General features: G+C 41.3%; 1 protein-coding gene across 1 annotated transcript in view; it reads right to left on the bottom strand.

Annotated features, from left to right (window-relative positions):
• SLC9A9 (solute carrier family 9 member A9) overlaps positions 1–20504 on the bottom strand; it is a 282029-nt gene that overhangs the window by 127753 nt on the left and 133772 nt on the right. The window contains exon 10 of the mRNA XM_063306631.1: positions 2577–2690. Coding sequence (XP_063162701.1) covers positions 2577–2690 — 114 coding nt within the window. The remainder of the gene's footprint in view (positions 1–2576; positions 2691–20504) is intronic.

Here is a 20504-nt window from a genome sequence, read left to right as displayed (position 1 = left end):
GAGACTGTGAGTTCTAGGTCTCCCTTAGACATAAAAGTCAGCTGGGTGACTTTGGGCCAGTCCTTCTCTCTCAGCACAACCCATTTCACAGGACTGGTGTTGTGGGGAAAATAGGAGGCAGGAGTATTAGGTATGTTCACTGCCTTGAGTTATATATAAAAAGGTAGGATAGAAAAATCTAATAATAATAAAAATAAGAAGAATCAGTAAAGATTCTAATCAAGCTATGCCAGCTTCTATGCCACATCTGGAGAATGACACAGTGGCCAACAGATTGGAAAAGGTCAATCTACATTCCAATTAAAAAGAAAGAGAGAGAGGAGACTTAACAGGTGTGCAAACTATCCTAATATATCCTTAATTTCTTGTGCTAGCAAAATAATGCTTAGAGTCATCCAACACAGATTAGAGCCCTACATGGAAAAAAGAGATGCCAAATGTTCAAGCCAGCTTTAGAAAAGGCCAAGAAACACAAGACATTATTGCTGATGCATGCTGGATAATCGAGAAAGGCAAAGAATATCAAAAAGAAGTCACCATGTGCTTCATTCATTTCAGAAAGGGCTTTGATTGTGTTGACCTGTGATGGAATGCGAGGGTGACCTTGGAGGACAGAGTGAAGAGATGCTGCCTAGGGAATGATCAGGTGAAAGGAAATCCACAAGAGGGTAATGGTCTAAAGAAGAAACTTAGGAAAGACCCAGCCTTACCACTCAAGCAATAAATAGGGAGGGTGGGAGATTTGTATTTTCAGACTTTCAGACTTGCAGGATTCTGTTAATGTAAAGTAAAGGTAAAGGTTTCCCTTGACGTAAAGTCCAGTCGAGTCCGACTCTAGGAGGCGGTGCTCATCTCCGTTTCTAAGCCTTAGAGCCAGCGTTGTCCTAGACACTTCCGGGTCATGACGACACGGAACGCCATTACCTTCCCGCCGAAGCGGTACCTATTGATCTACTCACATTTGCATGTTTTCGAACTGCTAGGTGAGCAGGAGCTGGGACTAGCAACGGGAGCTCACCCCGCCACGCGGTTTTGAACCGCCGACCTTCCGATCGGCAGCTCAGCGATTTAACCCGCAGCGCCACCACGTAGCATTACAATAAAGTAGAATTAGTTCATCTAGTTGTGTTTCTTGTTTGGTTTACAAGGGATGACACGACCACGTCAAGCTATGGAATACGCTCAGAAAAAATGTAAATCCCAGGACATATCATTGTCCACATGGGAAACGTATATACAGATCAGGAAGCCACAGTACAGACAGAACATGGCGAAGGCCAGAGGCTGGCTCCAGATTGGCAAAGTAGTGAGACAAGGCTCTATACTCTCCCCTTATTTATTCAGCCTATATACTGAATTAAGGAAAGCTGGATTGGAAAAAAGATGGCATGGTTTTAAAACTGGAGGAAGAAATACCAGTAATCTGTGCTATGTTGATGACACTGCCCTGAAAGCTGAAAATGCAAAGGATCTGCAAGTTCTAGTAATAAAAGTTAAGGAGTAAAGTGAAAAAATGGGACTAAAATTAAATATAAAGACCAAACTAATGACAACAGGTAGAAGAATCAGCCTTAGAACTGACAATGAGGATATTGAACTGATAAGATAGCTTCTACCAGCTTTTAAGATCAACCGTCAACAGTAAAGGAACAAGCAGTAAGAAATATGCCACAGATTAGCACTTGCTAGAGTAGCCATGAAGGCCATGGAAAAGATATTCAGATGCTGTGCTGTGTCTATACCTATAAAGATGAGAATTGTGCAAACCATGGTATTCCCTGTGATGCTCTATGGAAGTGAAAGTTGGACTTTGAAGAAGCAGGGTAGGAAAAGTATTGATGCTTTTGAACTTTGGTATTGGAGAAGACTCCTGAGAATTCTGTGGACAGCCAAGAAAACAAACAAATAGATCATTGAACAAATAAACCCAGAGTTCTCACTCAACACACAAACAACCAGGCTCAAATCATTCTACTTCAGACATGTTATGCAAAGACCCAGCTCTCTGGAAAAGGCTCTAATGCTGGGAAAGGTAGAAGGAAAGAGAAGAAGAGGACCACCAGCAGGAAGATGGATGGATTCAGTTACAGTGGCAATGTGTGCAACATTGGGAGACCTGAAAGACCAGGTTAGGGTCAGAAAATCTATGTGGTCACTAAGAGTCAACAATGACTTGATGGCACATAATAAATAATAATAAAAAACCCATACCATTGCGACAGCACAAGCACATCACTGGTATTTTTGACCTAGAGACGTCTGTGTTGAAACTGTTCATATATCAGTTTATTCAATGACCATGTATTCAAAAGTGGTCTCCAGACATGGGACATGTAATATGCCTGATGCCAGGAGTAAAGCCAAAAGTGTATCTTTACTTCCTAGGAACTGTATGATGGAGAATTGGCTTTCTTGCACAGGAAAAAAAGAACAGCAGAAACATTATTTTCTACATGCATAAATAGATACTGGTTTATATCTCCAATTATGCAATTTATCTGTACATCATAAAAATAAATACCTTATGCCATATGTTTGCTGTAGTATATTTTTGCTGTTACTTGAACAAAGGATACAAATGCTCCAAATAAAAATAGAGCATTGAAAATATGATTTTGGAATGTAAACAATGCTAGTCCCATATAGCAGAAAATTACATTCTCAGCCAAAAAATTCATGAACTCGAACAACTGAAATGACAGAGAAACAAAATTATCATCTAGGTGAAGGAGTATCAGTTGAGACAAGGTAAACATACTGAACTGGGCATTCATTTTATGATCCACAAATCAATAAATTTAGATTTTTAAAAACATTAAGCTCCAATACATGGAGGTCAAACAAGTAACTCAGTCATGTTAGATAAATGTAGAAATCTGCTTAAGTAATAGCCATTATTTTCTACTGTAGCGTATGTCAGGTGTACTTTGTATATGAATAAAAATGTGTGAAAGCTTTGCCTTGTTTTATGAATTAACTCACATTGTCTGCCCCACTTCAAAATCCATACCACTTCTGTAAAAGTGTTTTAGCAAACAGACAAAAATACAGGTATAGCTGTGCTGTTAGAAAACCAATGGGCAATCTTATAAAATTGTCAATATATTCATTATGTATGCTGGCTAAAATGGTATTGACTACCACAGGATTTATCATGTTGGAAAACACTAGTTGCCTAGCACAAACCACTTTATTTTGTAATTATAGTTTTCAAAATCCCCATAGGAAACAATTACTCCAACCGTTTCCTATGGGGATTTTAAAGAATATTTTCAAAAACATTTTTCTGAAAAACCGTTTGGCCAATTTTTCAGCATGTTGGGTGGCAGCTAGTTTTCTGGACTATACCAGGAATCTCCAGCTTTTTGCATGCTTGTCCCACATGCTTAAATCTTACTGCTTATTCCCAAGCAATAGTAAATTTACACTTAATATTAACTCATGATTTTAAATCATGGGTTGTTGAATAAGCTACAGTGATGTGATTCACATATACTGCTAAACTATAACCCATGATTTACAAAGCATGACTGGATTCACAAATGACAAAGCAAAAATCAAACAAACCACCTCATTACATAGTATGATCTATGAGCCCAGCCACTGTGCTTTCTAAACTATGGTTGAAGGATAAACCCTGAAAACTATACTAATTCCTAGAGAAGTTTGTCTTACCTACTTTGATTCAACAGTGGCTAGATTCCAGGAAGTAAGTCACTAATGCATCCATTTAGCATAGAAGCAGTCATAAACTTCAGAGCCAGTAGAGCCAATTTTATCAATCTAAGAGTTCTTATTTTCTGCAAGATTTTAAATAATGACCCCCAAACAGGAAGCTGACAACACACTTTGCTTTCTTCAAGCTGACTGAAATGGGAAATTACTAATGTGCCATTTCTGGTCAAATATGGCACCATGCCCTGGGATGAGTGTATAGGTATTAAAACATTCCCTCAGCAACCCCAATTGAATACTTATGGTTCCAGCAGTGAGGAAATGTTGGCTTCACACTAGATTCTTTGAAACTTGTAGGCTCTGAGCAACATGCATGTTTACACTTGAAAAAGAAAGACTGAAGAGGATACGAAACTGCTTTTGAACCAACTGGAAAGATGTCAGACATAAAAAAATTATGACTTTTCCATCAACCTAAAGTGCAGAACAGAGAAGATCCCAGTGCACAAGAACTATCTTGTGAACCAGTTCATTTTTTTTCTTTCTTTATAGTATTGCAAAATAAAAAGGGTTTCTCTGAGAGGTTTACTTTTAGAGCTAGTTGGTTCTGTAAGTGGCATGTAGCTAAAGCAAATAAAAAACCAGAACTTCACATATCCTTTCTTTTTCCTGGCTTAACTGACATAAAAAAGAATGTACTAAAAGCAGCAAATTACTTTATGACTCTCATCGCTCTGCCATTCAGAGATTAACTATTTCCCTGTCTACAAAGAGATTCTTCTTTTGAAGTCAGCATGCCTAAGTTATTGTCATAGGTAGCTATATTAAATTCCCTTTAGAATTAATCAAGGGAGTCAGGAAAACTTAGCTGCCAACCTTTTATGTCTAGCAGAACATTGATCTTGAGATCCTCCTCTCCCTCAGGAATTCTGTGCAGGGTAGACTGATCCCTTGAAGTGTGATCCTCTTCCAGTTTTGGTGTTCTTCCCTTCAGTCAGGAGCCATCTTCAGTGGTCTTTAGTCCATTTTATATTCACATATTTTCAGCAGCTAATACTGTCTAAACCTCATTTGGTTTGCCATCCATTTTCTCTGTCTACTCCCAATCTAGACACAGCTTCCATCCTGCTATGTCCATCGCACATTTCAACCTCCTCTTTCCTTTCCCAAGCATGAGAGATTCTCCCTGTGTGAAAACATTATTTGTTTTAGCCCCAGCTATTTTTACAGACCAAACTTAACTGTTCCAGGCACAACTTGTATGCTTGGGACATCATGGGAGGCAGACTCTGTTCACTTGCTCCATAAAGTCCTTGTTGCCCTCTGAGCTTGGTTGTTTGCTTGCAGACATTTCATTACCCAACGAGGTAACATCTTCAGTGCGAGTGAGTGTGGGGTTTGGTCCCTGCTTATATTCAGTAGTGAGCCCTGCCAGTGTTGGAAGGGGTGTGGTTTTCTCCTTGCTCAATTGGTCCATTCTGTAATTCTTTTTAAAATCTTAGGAAAACTCTTCCTAACCGTAAGAGCAATATAATAGTGGAAACAATAATTTATGGAGGTATTGGCTTCCTTCACTCAATTTCTTTGTAGCCAGTTTGTTTGGGACAAATTGGTGATGTGAAGGCTCCAACATGGCTTGCACCTGAGAATGCTCACACAAACTTTTAAAAGTTGTTCACTGTGGTGTTCTTCCTTACAATTTATGAAGAAAGGTGCACACAACCCTTCTTACAGAAGCAAACAGACTCTGGGCTAGCGGAACTGAATTATGCAATGGGAATCAGTCAAACTTGACACAATTTGCATGCATATATATAAAAGTAAAAATAAAGGTAAGGTTCCTGTTTAGTTGTGTCTGACATTAGGGGGAAGTGCTCATCTCCATTTCATGGCCGAAGAGCCAGCGTTGTCTGAAGACACTTCTGCGGTCATGTGGCCAGCCTGAGAGTCATGGAACGCTATTACCTTCCTGCCAGAGTGGTACCCATTTATCTACTCGCATTTGCATGCTTTCGAATTGTTAGGTTGGCAAGAGCTGGGGCGAGTGCGTAAGCTTACTCCAATGCATGACACTCGGGTCTCGAACCACCGAACTTGCAACCTTCCAGTCAACAAGCCTGGTGTCTTAACCACTGAGCTACCACACCCCCACATATATATAAGGATACACTTATTTGAGATTTGGGAGCTCGGAAAAGTGGATTTCAGCAAAACGAAAGACATAATTTGAAGCCAAATTCTTGGTTGTTATGCCATTGAACTGACAGTTGGAGCTGTGAATGCCTGAAGCTTTCATTGCTATATGTATGTTCACCAGAAAGAAGTCTTCCTTGCAAACCACTTGCCCCCAAGTCACTAAGACCAGAAGGTAAAAATGTTTACCTTTTTTATTTTGCATTGAAAGTAGGATTAATGGAACAGGTTACTGTTCATGGTTCAAAAGAAAAAAAAATCAATCTCATTTTCTCTCCAAGCACCCTATATAACATTTTCTTGTGACTTGCTCTTATAGTGCTAACATCTCACAATCAATTCTATTTCTGAAGAGATAGAACACAATTTATTTACCTTCCATTTGCTGAAAGGAAAACTTTCAGTCTAACATATCAGAATATATTCTATGCCACAGCTTTTGAGTTCAGGATAACAAGTTTGTTTTCTTGATTTTTAAAAACACTGATATCACCTGTTGCTGGTATGTCATGAGTCTAAGATTCCTTTCCTGATAGATATTACATTCTAAATTACTATAGCTTAGCTCTAATAGTCTTTCAGTCCTGAAAGGCCTAGGAAGCCAGGAAGGCTGCAGGCTGCTGAAAACATGACCGTACAATGAAAAATGGCACTCACACATTAGCAGGGATATCTGTAGGGTATGGTCAAAAAAGTCAAGATGGCAACTGTGATGGTGAGATAGAAACTCCTTTTTTTGTAGTGTATTTGTGTTGCATGAGCTGTGCACATAAAAACTGGCCAAAGCTTCGAATGCACCATAGTGGCCACCATCTTGACTTTTTTGACCATACCATGCAGACACCCTTGCATATTACACTATACCCTTCAGCTGTTTTGTAACTAAATAAATGCAAGAACATCAGATTTCTTCTATTAGACTTTTATCAAAGTTTCCTTTAAAAGAAATTTCAGAAACAAATTGCTTTTTAAAGAATTAAAGGAGGGTGGATATTAAAAATCTAGAAGTTATTTATATTGTTCATTTATGGAACTGAGACATACTTTCTCTGATATTGTTTCTAATCATCCAGTTACGAGTTCTGATAGACCTGGTCTCCTCTCTTCCATCTTGCTCAGCTCTTACCTGGCTGGAAGTTGAGATGTCTAGACACAACCTATAAAGTCTGCTACTGCTGACTTTTATGGGTATTATTGGACACAAAAATCAATATTTTTCTGTTGTTTGTCCTTGATATACAGTAATTATCATAACATACTGTGTATTTACCTTAATATTATATATGATTTTGTTCATGAACTGACTTTTGTTATGAGTCACAACTTCAATTACTTATGTTCTTTGAAGATGTGAGTCATTTTGAACATGGTTATTATACATAAGTAGCTTATAATAAACTTGATGAATCTGCCTGTTACTGTCTTTAAAACTACTGGGTGAGTTACTGTGGTGTTTAGAAAGAGACATGCTCAACAAAATGCATGGGAGCTATTGTCAAAAATGCAATTTTTCTAAAGAATTGGATGGTCTGCTTGGCTAGGAGGAATATTCACCTATGGCCTGAAGGAAAGAGAAACTTGTTTGCAGAGTTTTATAGTATATAGCAGTCTTTCTCAACCTCAGCAACTTTAAGATGTGTGGACTTCAACTCCCAGAATTCCCCAGCCAGTATGCTTAAAGTTGCTGAGGTTGAGAAACACTGCTATATAGTATACACACACACGGACACAAGAATACATACATACACACAAAGCGACACACTTTAGGAGGCCTTTAAAACATTTATTATTTAGTTTTAATTGTAACTTTTTAAAATTTTAAATTGAAATTTACTTTCTTTTAAAAATACATATGATATACACACATACACAAATATTAGGCTGTGCACATTACAAAATGAGTCAGAAGTGATTTGGACCTCATGTCAGAAAAAGCATCTCTCTGCTACTTATTAAAGCAGCTCATTTTTTTCAGCTTCTGCACAAATGTCTGCTTCAAGGAATCAACTCTTTAAAGTGAATTCAAGCCTTAGAACAATAGCCTCTTTTTTCAGGCTACATGGATGCTTGAAAAAAAAACGGTGGGCTGCTTTAATGAGTAGCAGAGAGGCACAGTGCTCACACTTGTGTGAAATCCAAAGCAGTTCTGAATCTTTTCTGAAGCATGAACACCCCTAATGTAAGCCATTAAATAAGGCATCTATTGGCCACCAGCACAATGTGGAAAATAACAAGGGCTAATTATAGAGTATTCAGAAATGAACAGAAGGAAAAGGAAAATGCCATATTGAACTAGCACTAAAGGGAACAGGAGTGGGGCATACGAAGTATGTATGTCCTGGTATGTTTGTTTGTATATGTTAGGTGCCATGTGCTAGCTGTAAGTATGTGTACACTGTTTATTCCAGCAGTCCATACTGTGTATCCAAAGAATGGGGAGAATTCTGGGGTGACTGAAAGCGGTACATTTGGAATAAATTTTGTATGCACAATTATGTATGTACTTTTGGATCAAAGGGAAATTATCCATCCAAGTGCATAGTAGCCATGTACACTGTCCATAGAAAAGAGGCTGAAGTACCACAGGCAAACTATTGGAACGATTCTTCCCCCAATTAGGTAATTTCCTAATATATTATTACATTTTAAATCACACGCAGTTCAAAGGGACATGCTTGTGCCTAGGATTTTAGGCTTCAGTCAGATATGTCTGGGTTCTCAATTTTTCTGGATATTGTACTTGAGTTTATCTTCTTTTCTTGACAGGATAGTTTATAGTGACCTCATGAACAACTGCCTAAGATATTTCACCAGGGCTGCATACACGCTTGGTACTTGAATTGGCTGCATTATCCAAAGCCAGAAAAATCAGTGTCAGTCAGAAATGATTTCAAATAGAGAGTTCCTAGACACCAGTTAGAGGACAGTGATGAGGTATTACATTCTCTCTCCTCTTTCAGTCACTCTTGTGGAAAGAAATATTGATAAAATGGGAAAACACTCAAGTAGGGATTTATAAATCGCACTATATGTATCTTGGTCTACAATATATCCAGTTTTTCACGGATATACTACAATATATCCAGTTTTTCATGTGTTTTATCAAACTCCCAAATTCATAATCTCTGCTATTCAATTCTTAATCTTTTCTGTATTTCAATTTTAATCTGCTCAATGTGCATTATCTGCTTTTTTTTCAAGTAAAATAATCCACATTGTTTCTTACATGCAACTTTCCTTGGCATGCATATCCTTTTATAATACAAACATTTGTTTACTTAATGGTCTTCCAGAGGTGCCTATTTTTATACATAATTTTAAGCAATTCTAAAATTTTGGTGAATTCAACATTTTGAAGTGCTCTGTGGTATGACATATTCCATCTTCAGCAGATAATAATTATGTTATTTGGAAAGATCTGTGATGGATTTCTCCAAATTTCCTAGTTACAAAGGGAAGATAATGATACCCACATACAAATTGTTCTGCGTAAGGCAAGTGAATGTGGTACAAAAACATGATCCAGAACCACCCTAAATTTTAATAAAAGTAAGGGTACACAGAACATTCTAGGATATAGTATTGTCATATAGTTTTTCTATAATGGCTGAGAAGAAAAGATGTATAGATCTGAATTAATTAAATTAATAAATGTCATGTTTCCCCTTTCAATGTTCTGTTAACATTGTAACGTTTCACATGTCAACCCGTTTTACGTGTATACTCGCCTGGCTCATGTTGGGGATTTTCCATTCCTGCACTCTCCTTTGTTTTGGATCTTTGGAATGTATGTTTGGGTTTGCAAACCTGTTCAAGGTTACTTTCCCAGGCGTGTGTAACGGTTCCTAGCACCTGGGAGGGGGTGTGGGCTGATGGGTGCTTGGGGCGGGACTGGCTTGAAGGCAAGGCTTTTAAGTTTGTATTTGGCGCGCTTTTGCTCATTCTCAGCTTTCTTTGTATTTGCATACTATTCCTTTAATAAATCAGTTATCTTTAAGCCCGAGCTTGTGAGACTGAGTATTTGGGATTAGGCAACCATTACATAAAGCTGAGAATCATTTATATCCTTCCGCTAGCCCCATCCAAAGTTGGGTAGAGAGGAGCGCTAGCGATGATCGAACCTCCGCTTCGCGAGAGTGAAGGGAGCGAAGAAGAGCCGGACCCGATGAGGACCCTAATAGCTCCAACTTCGAGAGCGCAAAGGGCAGCATGTCGGGAGAGGCAAGATGTCCAACTGGATGATCTATTGTCAGTGGTGCAGGGTGCCACAGGGGGTATACTCCAACCCCAGCCCGAGGTGGGAGCAGCACCGGGGAGGGGATCTCCACAACCATCCTGGGAACCCGAAATCCCTTTATCACCGAGGGTGGTAGTAACCAATAGACCCTTAGAAGAGCCTGTCACCCCTGCCCGCATGAAGGCAATAGAGGACAAAATGGAAATGATAGTGACCCTCATCAAAGATGCCACCAAAAGCTCGGGGTCCCTACAGGAAGACTGGGAAGAGGAACCCTCTCAGCTGCTTCCCCCCCGACGGAGTTCCCTGTCATTTAGGGGGAGAAGCAAGACTCGAGTTCCCCGGCCAGTGGGGGGAAGAGAGTCAAGGGCATCCAGAGACCGGCCACCACTGGCGGCTCGATGCACGTTGTTTGCAGAGCCACCACAGCCGGTGGAGCCGGTAAGGACCTTCCCGCCCTTTGGGGTGAAGTTTGATGGGGACCCTGCCACGCTTTCCTTCTTCATTACCAATGCTAGACATTATATGGAGGATTGGGGTCGAAATTTCCGCTCTGAACAAGGCAAGATTAACTTCATTGCCAATAAGCTGAAGGGGAGGGCAGCTGATTGGTATGTACAGCTGTGCCAAGCTGAGGCCACGGAGTTAGAAGACTTTGATGAGTTTCTGTGGGCGCTGAAACAGCACTTTGAAGACCCCTTAGCCCAAGAGAGAGCGAAGAACGCCCTAAGAAAACTCTACCAAGGGACCCTCTCTGTCGCAGACTACGCTTTAGAATTTAAAGCCCTGGCGGGGAAGGTGGAAGACTGGTCCCAGTCGACTTTGGTGGAGATGTTCAAACAAGGGCTGGAGACGGAAATCTTCCGTTGGGCTTTGTGCAGGGACGATCCCAAAACGTTGTACGGCTGGATACAGTTGGCAGGTAGTGCGGAAAGCGCCCTACAAATGTATGCCCAGAGTAAGGAGCTGAGACAGACCCGAGCCGCAAAGGGGGCTCGTGCAGCGGGATTTTCGAGTCGCCCTAAACCGAAACCCTGGGAGGAAGAAAGGGAACAGCGATTGGCGAAAGGGCAATGTTTAAGATGCGGGAAAGATGGGCATCGTGCTACTTCGTGCCCAAGGCGCCAACCAGAAGAGCGACCCGGGAAAGCGCCAGGAAAATCGCCATCCCTACCGTGCAAGATGAAGGCTGCCTGCACTGCACTCGACCCTCCAGACCTCCCATTCGGGGAGGAGGACGAGGAATTACAATTTGACCAGCTGGTGGGAAACGCCTTCCACCTGTCCTAAAGGGCGCCGTTGGACAGGTGGAAGAAACCGGGCGCGACCACGATTTGGTGAGTGGGAACTTCCCTACAATGACTGTCAAAGTAAAATTGGGCTCTAGAACTAAGACTGTCGAAGTCTGGGCCATGCTGGACTCGGGTTGTTCTCGTTCGCTGATGCATCCTGATGTTGTAGCTGCCCTAGAACTGCCCATGTTCCCTCTACCACGGCCCATGATCTTCACGCAATTGGATGGGACCATGGCGGGAGGGAAAGCAGTCACCCACTCTACAGGACTGGTAGCTTTACAGTTGGGCTCCCATTGGGAGAAATTGCCTTTTGTCATAGCTCCGGTGGGGGGGCCTTTGGTGATTTTGGGAATGCCTTGGTTTGTGCAACAGAACCCTTTTATCAATTGGCTGCATAGAACGGTAACGTTTGTGGATGGATTTTATAAAGTACCTGAAAAGGACTTGTTAGAGGACATGGAGGGATGTCGGGTGGCTAACACTACAGTACAAACCCTTCCGCCACTAGAAGGGCTACCCAGCCAATACCAGGATCTGGCTGATGTGTTTGGAGAGAAGGAAGCTGATCGCTTGCCACCTCACCGAAAAACAGACTGTGCCATTGAGTTCTTACCTAATGTAAAGTTACCTCACCCAAAGATTTACCCCATGTCTCCCAAAGAGCTGGCTACGCTGAGGGAGTTCATTGACAAAAACCTGGCTAGGGGTTTCATTGAGCCGGCTAACTCCCCGGTGGGGGCTCCTGTCCTCTTTAGACCAAAAAAGGATGGCTCATTGAGGCTCTGTACCGATTTCCGCGGGCTCAATGCAGTCTCAATATTAAATAAATATCCTTTGCCCCTGATCAAAGATATGTTATCACATCTGGCCAGAGGCAAAATCTTCTCAAAATTGGATTTGAGAGAAGCCTATTTCCGCATTCGTATAAGGGAAGGGGACGAGTGGAAAACAGCGTTTAACTGTCCTCTCGGGGCTTTTCAATACAAGGTCTTACCCTTTGGTTTATCGGGGGCACCTGGGGTTTCTATGCAACTTATCAATGAGGTCTTGCATGACCACCTATTTAAGGGAGTACTGGTGTATTTGGATGATGTATTGATTTATACTGAAACCATGTCAGAACATATTCGCTTGGTGCATCAAGTGCTTGCTAAATTGAGAAAAGCGGAGTTGTATGCTAAACTGTCCAAGTGTGCCTTCCATCAATCACAAATTGATTATCTGGGATATAGGATTTCCGCTAAGGGCATTGAAATGGACCCTGCCAAAGTGGAAGCTATTGTAGCATGGGAGCCTCCACGTACCAGGAGACAATTACAAAGTTTCCTTGGATTCGCCAATTTCTATGGGGCATTTGCCCAAAATTTTGCTGAAATCGCCCTCCCCCTTACTGAACTGTTGAAAACTAAAGCTCAGGGGGATACGCGGCGCTCAAAAAACCCAGGAGCGCTCCTTAAATGGACTCCAACCTGTCAGCAGGCATTCGAAGCGCTCAAACAAATCTTCACTACCGAACCAATTTTGCAGCATCCAGACCCTACCAAACCTTTCGTGGTACAAGTGGATGCTTCCGATTTCTCCGTAGGAGCGCTACTGCTCCAGTCAGACCAGTCTGGCACCTTAAAACCCTGTGCTTACCTCTCTCGCAAATTCACCGAAACAGAGAGACGGTGGCATGTTTGGGAAAAAGAGGCTTTTGCTGTAAAGACTGCTTTAGAAACTTGGTGCCACTTATTAGAGGGGGCTTCAAACCCTTTTGAAGTTTGGACTGACCATAAGAACCTGGAGGCACTAAGCACCAGTCGTAAACTCAGCCCCAAGCAACTTCGCTGGGCTGAGTTTTTCAGCCGTTTTGATTTCACCCTCAAATTCATACCAGGCAAGAAAAACTTCTTGGCCGATGCGCTCTCCCGCAGACCCCAGGATGCTGGCCCAGGGCCAACAATTCAAGGTACTGTCTGGACTGAAAAGCAATTGGCTTTGGCTGTGGTAACACGCAGCCAAACGCGAGTGCGCCAAACGCAGCCTCAAGCCACTCCGCCTCCCGGCCGCTCACCGCGCTTGCCAATTCCATCAGATTTGCAACAACAGTTGCTATTCCACCTTAAAAAGGATACTTGGTTACAGGCAAACCTACACACTGTAACTTTCACTGACAATTTTGCCTGGCGCAACGATCATCTTTATGTGCCTGACGCTTTGCAGAAAACAATCCTTCAGTGTTGACACAATGACAAGTTAGCTGGACATTTCGGATATCTAAAAACACTTCATCTAATTCGGCATCAATTCTGGTGGCCAACTTTGCTAAAAGACCTTAAAGCCTATGTCACGGCATGCCCTGTCTGTGCAGCCACAAAGCGCAAGACTGGCAAGCCTCAAGGTCTCCTCCAACCAGTTGCCACTCCGTCCTTCCCGTGGCAAGACATCTCTATGGACTTTATCGTCGACCTACCCCCCAGTCAACGAAAAACCGTCATTTGGGTGGTCAAAGATTTTTTTTCAAAACAAGCCCATTTCATCCCATGCGCTTCCATCCCCACCGCGCAACAGCTGGCACGCCTCTTCCTCGTTCACGTGTACCACCTTCACAGTATCCCCGCCTGTTTGGTGAGTGACAGAGGTACGCAATTTACGTCACAATTTTGGCGGGCTTTTTTAAAACTCCTGGGCACAAAGCAAGCCCTATCCACTGCTTGGCATCCAGAGACGGATGGATCCACTGAGGCAGTTAATTCTACTCTCGAGCAATATCTTCGAGCTTTTGTCAATTACCAACAGGACAACTGGGTGGACTTGCTCCCATTTGCTGAAGTGGCTTATAACAACGCCGTGCATCAGAGCACTGGTCAAGTTCCCTTTAAGGCTGTCTTCAGGCGGGAGTTCGTCCCGATCCCTGAACTCCCGCACCCACAGCCCCTGCCAGCCTCTCTCACTGACTGGGCAGACACTCTCAAAGACTCGTGGCTAAGCATTCAACAAGCTCTGCTACATGCCCAAACCACCTACAAACGTCATGCCGATGCCAAATGCTCCCGCGAACCTACTTTTGCTGTGGGAGATAAAGTCTACTTGTCTACCAAGTTCATCAAGTCACCACAACCCTCAAAGAAACTGGGTCCTAAGTTTGTCGGTCCTTTTCCGATTGTGGCTCAAATTAACCCTGTTACCTTTAAACTCGATTTACCCCATAACCTCAAACGTTTACATCCTGTCTTTCATTGCAGTTTGCTCAAGCCCTATCTGCCGTCGGACCGCTGGCATCCCCAACCGGTTCCACCGCCTCCTCTCATGATTGATAATCAACAACACTTCGAGGTTTCGGAAATCTTGGACTCCCGCCGCCAGCGTTCCGCTTTGCAGTACCTTGTTCGCTGGAAACATTTCCCTCATCCTGAATGGGTTTCCGCTCCTGATGTGCGCTCGCCCCGCCTAATTACTCGTTTCCACTCTGCATATCCTGACAAACCCACTCCTTAGCATTGTTTTGGGGGGGCAATATGTCATGTTTCCCCTTTCAATGTTCTGTTAACATTGTAACGTTTCACATGTCAACCCGTTTTACGTGTATATTTGCCTGGCTCATGTTGGGGATTTTCCATTCCTGCACTCTCCTTTGTTTTGGATCTTTGGAATGTATGTTTGGGTTTGCACTCCTGTTCAAGGTTACTTTCCCAGGCGCGTGTAACGGTTCCTAGCACCTGGGAGGGGGTGTGGGCTGATGGGTGCTTGGGGCGGGACTGGCTTGAAGGCAAGGCTTTTAAGTTTGTATTTGGTGCGCTTTTGCTCATTCTCAGCTTTCTTTGTATTTGCATACTATTTCTTTAATAAATCAGTTATCTTTAAGTCCGAGCTTGTGAGACTGAGTATTTGGGATTAGGCAACCATTACAATAAATGATAGAAAAGGGACATTATCTGAAAGTAACTCTGGTAACTCTAAAGCTCCCAATTAGATAAGCCATATGTCCTGCTATGTGCAAAAAAAATAAAGCAGTTTTATTTTTAAACCAGGGAAGCAAATGAAAAGCTAATTTATTCTTGTTTATGGTTTTCTAAGTTATTCTGCTATAAGTAGTTGTTTCTGGACTTTGTTTTTGACTTCTGCTTATAATCTTGACATTCCAAGTGCCAGATTTAGATGTGTTTTCTCATAACATATTTCTAATATTAAAAGTAGATATTTAACATTTAGAAGCTGGATATCATTCTGAAAGAAAACATTCAGCTTAGAACAATTTATTTAAGAAGCACTCAGCAATAAAGGTCACAGTTCTACATGAAACTACTTCCAATATGCAAGGTCCTTTGAAGCAGCACTTAACGGGATTTCAATTCGTGCTTTTATCTTTTAAAAATATGTATGAGATAAAAAGGGCAATGTTGTTAGATCTGTGCACTCATGAGAAAATAGTTAAATCTTCAACAAACACAACTCAAACAATGCAAATCCCTCTTTAGGTGTTTTCTAAGCCAGGTGTAGGCAGCTAAGCTGTCTTTGAGCCCCTTTTTCATGCCTTCTCTGACCATGATTGGTGGTGCAGTTTTCTGTCATTCTAAGACACAAACATTTACACAGTAATATAAGTCCAAAAATCTTATTTAAAAAAAGAATTAAAGATTTCTCCTATTCAAAACTCAGGAAAACCACAAAAACACAAACTTCCCAGTCCTAACTATTTGTAGAAATAAAATAATAAAATAATGCTATCGACAGTAGTCGAGTGTTGTATTTGCTAGGACTGTGCAAAGGTTCAAAGAAGTGCTTTTCTTCAAAGATGCTTTGGGTAAAATGCCTTTTGAAGTTCTCAAAAAAGTAAAGCCGCCATGTTGCTACTTTACCTTCGGCAAGGCTTAAGAAGAAGATGTTTATAGAGGAGGAGCAGCAAAAATGGCCTATTGCATGAATCACATCCTGATATGTACACACATAGAAACCAATGTTACAATCACACTTCAACACTTTAAGAATCTCTGCATAAGCCCACCAAAGGCTGGCCTCTACTCAGATTGAGAAAGGACATAGTAGCCTTTCCTTCACTCTTGGTCATGACAAATGAATTGAGCATCTATGGCTCAGATTTTAAAAATCACATTTCACTGTTGCCAGCCAACTACAGGGGTCTGCCACTTCCGTAGTGTGAACTATCACCTTAACAATCTGTAGAATGGTATTTAAAGGACTTTTAAAAGTATTTAAACAGATTGTCAAATATTTTATAAAGCCAGTTGGAAACAGTTGCACCTGACATCATGTTTTTTTGGACTGCTAGCACCTAAAATGCTTCCTGTTTTATTCAAGAAAAAAATAATCAGTGCAGATGAAGAAAATTAAAATGCCAACATGAAAAGAAACTCCCTCAAGTTCTACTATGCTGCTCATTATGATGGTAGCTGATGGTTTTCCTTGGTGGAATGAGCAAGGGACAGGTAGGTGTGAGAGGACCCTTGCATGAAACTCTGGAGGGCCTCTGCTGGCCCTTGATGATTTTCCGGTGCTGAACATACCTCATTTGGTAGAAGACAGTTTTCAATGTTCCTTTGTATAGGAGAGTAGATTATTCCTCCCCCCACATCCTGCTATGTTTAAATAACATAAATAAATAAACGTTGCTTCATCTGGTGGGTGGAGGAGGTATTTCCTAGGAGGCATAAATAAAAAATGCTGGAAGTGTATGCCAAGAATATATAATCCCAGCCAGGTCAGCCGGGCATGCAGTTCATCCCAGCTGCTAAGCTAAACCAAACAGGGACCTATATTGGGCAGCAGTGATAAAGTAGATGCTGGAGGCAGATGATCACTTCAGTGATAAAGGCAAAGGCATTATTTCATACAATGCAGGAAAAGGCAATGGTAATCCACTCCTATATTTTACCAAGAAAGCCACATAGATAGATGAGATAAAATGATTGATTGTATAGTGTCAGATGATATGCCTCTCAAGTCAGATAGCACCCAATGTACTACTGAGGAAGAACTGAGGATCTTTCAGAGTAACAATTATGCTTATGATGTGATTTGATGAAAGCCTTTGGGACATATAGTTGCTGATGATGTTATGCAGGAAAGAAAACCTGAAGCTGCTAAGAGAATTGCAGTGGGAACATGGACTGTAATAAGCATGAACATGGAAAACTCAACACAGTGGAAGATGAAATTAATCAATTACATATTAACATGTTAGACATCAGCAAATGGAAATGGACTGGCACAGTATATTTTCAGTTATAAGATCATACTGTTTACTGCTCAGGACATAAAAAGAAAAAAGGAATAGTGTTGCTTTCATAGTCAGGAAGGATATAGCAAAAACAATATTTGGATACAATTTAGTTAGTGACTGGATTATATCAATTAGACTTCATGGACAACCCTTTAATATGATGGTTATCCAAGTTTATGCTTCAACCACTGACGCAGAAGAAGATGAAACTGGTGAGTTTTATGGTAAAGTTCAATCTGAAATTGACAAAACATAAAAGCAAGATGTGCTGCTTGTGTTTGGAGACTGGAATACCAAAGTTGGAAATGAAGCAAAATGAATGCTATAAGTATTAGTGTCCAAGAATAAAATTAAAAAGAGGTCATGAAGACTCTGGAAAAATATTTTAAAATGCCTGCAGGTATAGAGAGGAATGTTAAAATAAGGATGTGGTCTGCTTACTGAGTGGCTGTGTGAGTTGTTTAATGTGTGTGTGAAGATTCCATCTGTGCCAGATGATTAGAATAATATTTTTTTTCACCTAGGAATCAAGAGTGAATACAAAAACTATAGGAAGTACAGCCTGACTTTGGGAAGGTCTTTGGCAGAATTCTGTTTGAAAGTGTGAGGTTTGAGTCTGCTTCTGACTCAGAAAACAAAACTTATCTTGAGTCAGGAGGGGAAATCGAAACTTATCAGAAAGATTTCGAGAAATAAAACCCAGAAGTGACTCAGCAGAGCAGGAGAAACTAGAAGCGCTGATTGGACAAACTTCGGAGGGAGGTTTAAATCCTCCAATCAGCGCTTGTGAAAGATGAGCAGAGAAACGCGCGAATCAAAAGGCAGCCTGATTGGCTGCAGGTGAGAAAAGGTGCAGAAAGGATCGTGTTAAAAGGCAGGTGCACCAAGAGCAAGCTGCCGGAGACAACTGATCCTTTGAGCTCACTGCATCTGCGGAAGAGTCCTTACCCCAGTCGAAAACCTTGCCTGTAGCCAGCGTGGAACCAGAGCCAGATCCTTCTGTTGTTGCGAACCTGCTTCCTGCACATGCTGCTCCAGTCGAGCCTCTCCTTGCCATCCCTGTTGAGCACAGCCTTGCATCCAGTTCCAAGCCTCATCTTGTTGTTTCAATGCGATTCGGGCTTGCCTCCAGTTCCAAGCCTTGTTGTGACGTTCCAGCCAAGTCCAGCCTTGTCTCTAGATCCAAGTCTTGCCTTGATGCTTCAGCAAAGTCCTGCCTTGTCTCCAGGTCTGAGCCTTGCCTAGACACTCTGGCCCAGCCCAGCCTTGCCTCCAGGTCCAAGCCTTGCCTAGATGTCCCAGCCTAGTCCAGCCTTGTCTGCAGGTCCAAGCCTTGCCTAGATATTCCAGTCCAGTCTTGTCTAGCCTCTGTGTTCCAGCCTAGTCCAACCTGCACACCCATTCACAGACTTTTGCCTCCAGCCACCTCTTTGCCATGCACTCTAGCTCCATCGAGTCTTGCAACTTTGATAATAGAACTAGTTGAGTTCTGCCTTGCTGTTTTGCCACAACCTGAACCAGCAGCCTTGCCTGGGCATCCTTTACTCCCTGGGTGGAGTTGATTGAATTGTATTGCCTAATCTATTACAAGGACTTTTGCTGTTGTAAATAGTTACTGTAAATAAAGAATTTAATAGTAAATCTGCCTGGCCGCCTCATAGTCTGAACAGGACAGAAAGAGTGCAAGAAGTGACAATGAACAAAATTTGGGAAATGCACTATGGTTTTATACTGGGCAAAAAGTACACAACACTTTTTTCTCCAGCCTTTTATTGCACCAAAAGTCCATGGATTGGACATGAAAGCTATATACTATGGACAATAACAGACAGACAGACAGACAGATAGATGATAGATAGTTGATAGATAGCTTTTTGCTAATAATATATTGGTATGGTATGGTATGGTATGGTATGGTATGGTATGGTATGGTATGGTATGGTATGGTATGGTATGGTATGGTATGGTATGGTATGGTATGGTATGGTATGGTATGGTATGGTATGGTATGGTATGGTATGGTATGGTATGGTATGGTATGGTATGGTATGGTATGGTATGGTATGGTATGGTATGGTATGGTATGGTATGGTATGGTATGGTATGGTATGGTATGGTATGGTATGGTATGGTATGGTATGGTATGGTATGGTATGGTATGGTATGGTATACTACTATGCTATAGTAAAGTCCTCATCTGTGCAAAATAACAGAAAATTCTATCCTTACAGGGGCTAGCATGTTGAATAACATGTTTCGTATTGTATGTACCAAGGTTACATTAGGTTTTATCAGTTCCAGCACATCAATAACTTTGTTTCCTCCTATTTTTATTTACTTTTTCTAAAAATGTACTAAAATTGGGAAGCACTGATCTGACCAGCAGCAACATTTAATTATTTCTCCTGCATATGCATGTTCTGAGTGGTACCGGAGTTCCCTTAATCCCACACTGCCTTAGTGATCTAGTAGATCACTGTGACAAGTTCTTCATTTAGGAAGATATGCTGTCTCCCTTGAATTGAATGTGCTGTCTTTCTATATGCACAATGGCAATGTGTGTGTATCACTGTATATAAACAATTTTTTGGCAATTCATACAGTACATGATACTGAAAGGTTACCATAGATTCATATTGGATTCTATATTTACTTATATTGTATTTTATATTTGTAACTTGTTTTTACTTTTATGGGATTTTAACGTTTATTGTTATAATATCAATTTTATTGTAAACTGCGCAGAGTCCCTCTTTTGGGGGAGGTGGGCGGTAACAAAATTTGAATAATAAATAAATAAATAAATAAAATCTGGTGGCAAATCAAGAAGAGGATTTTTGGTTAAAATAAATATATATTAAAATATTAAAAATAAAAAGTA

Source organism: Candoia aspera, chromosome 6 (genome assembly GCF_035149785.1).
Source record: "Candoia aspera isolate rCanAsp1 chromosome 6, rCanAsp1.hap2, whole genome shotgun sequence".
NCBI lineage: Eukaryota > Metazoa > Chordata > Lepidosauria > Squamata > Boidae > Candoia > Candoia aspera.
This window is presented reverse-complemented; position numbering and strand designations above follow the sequence as displayed.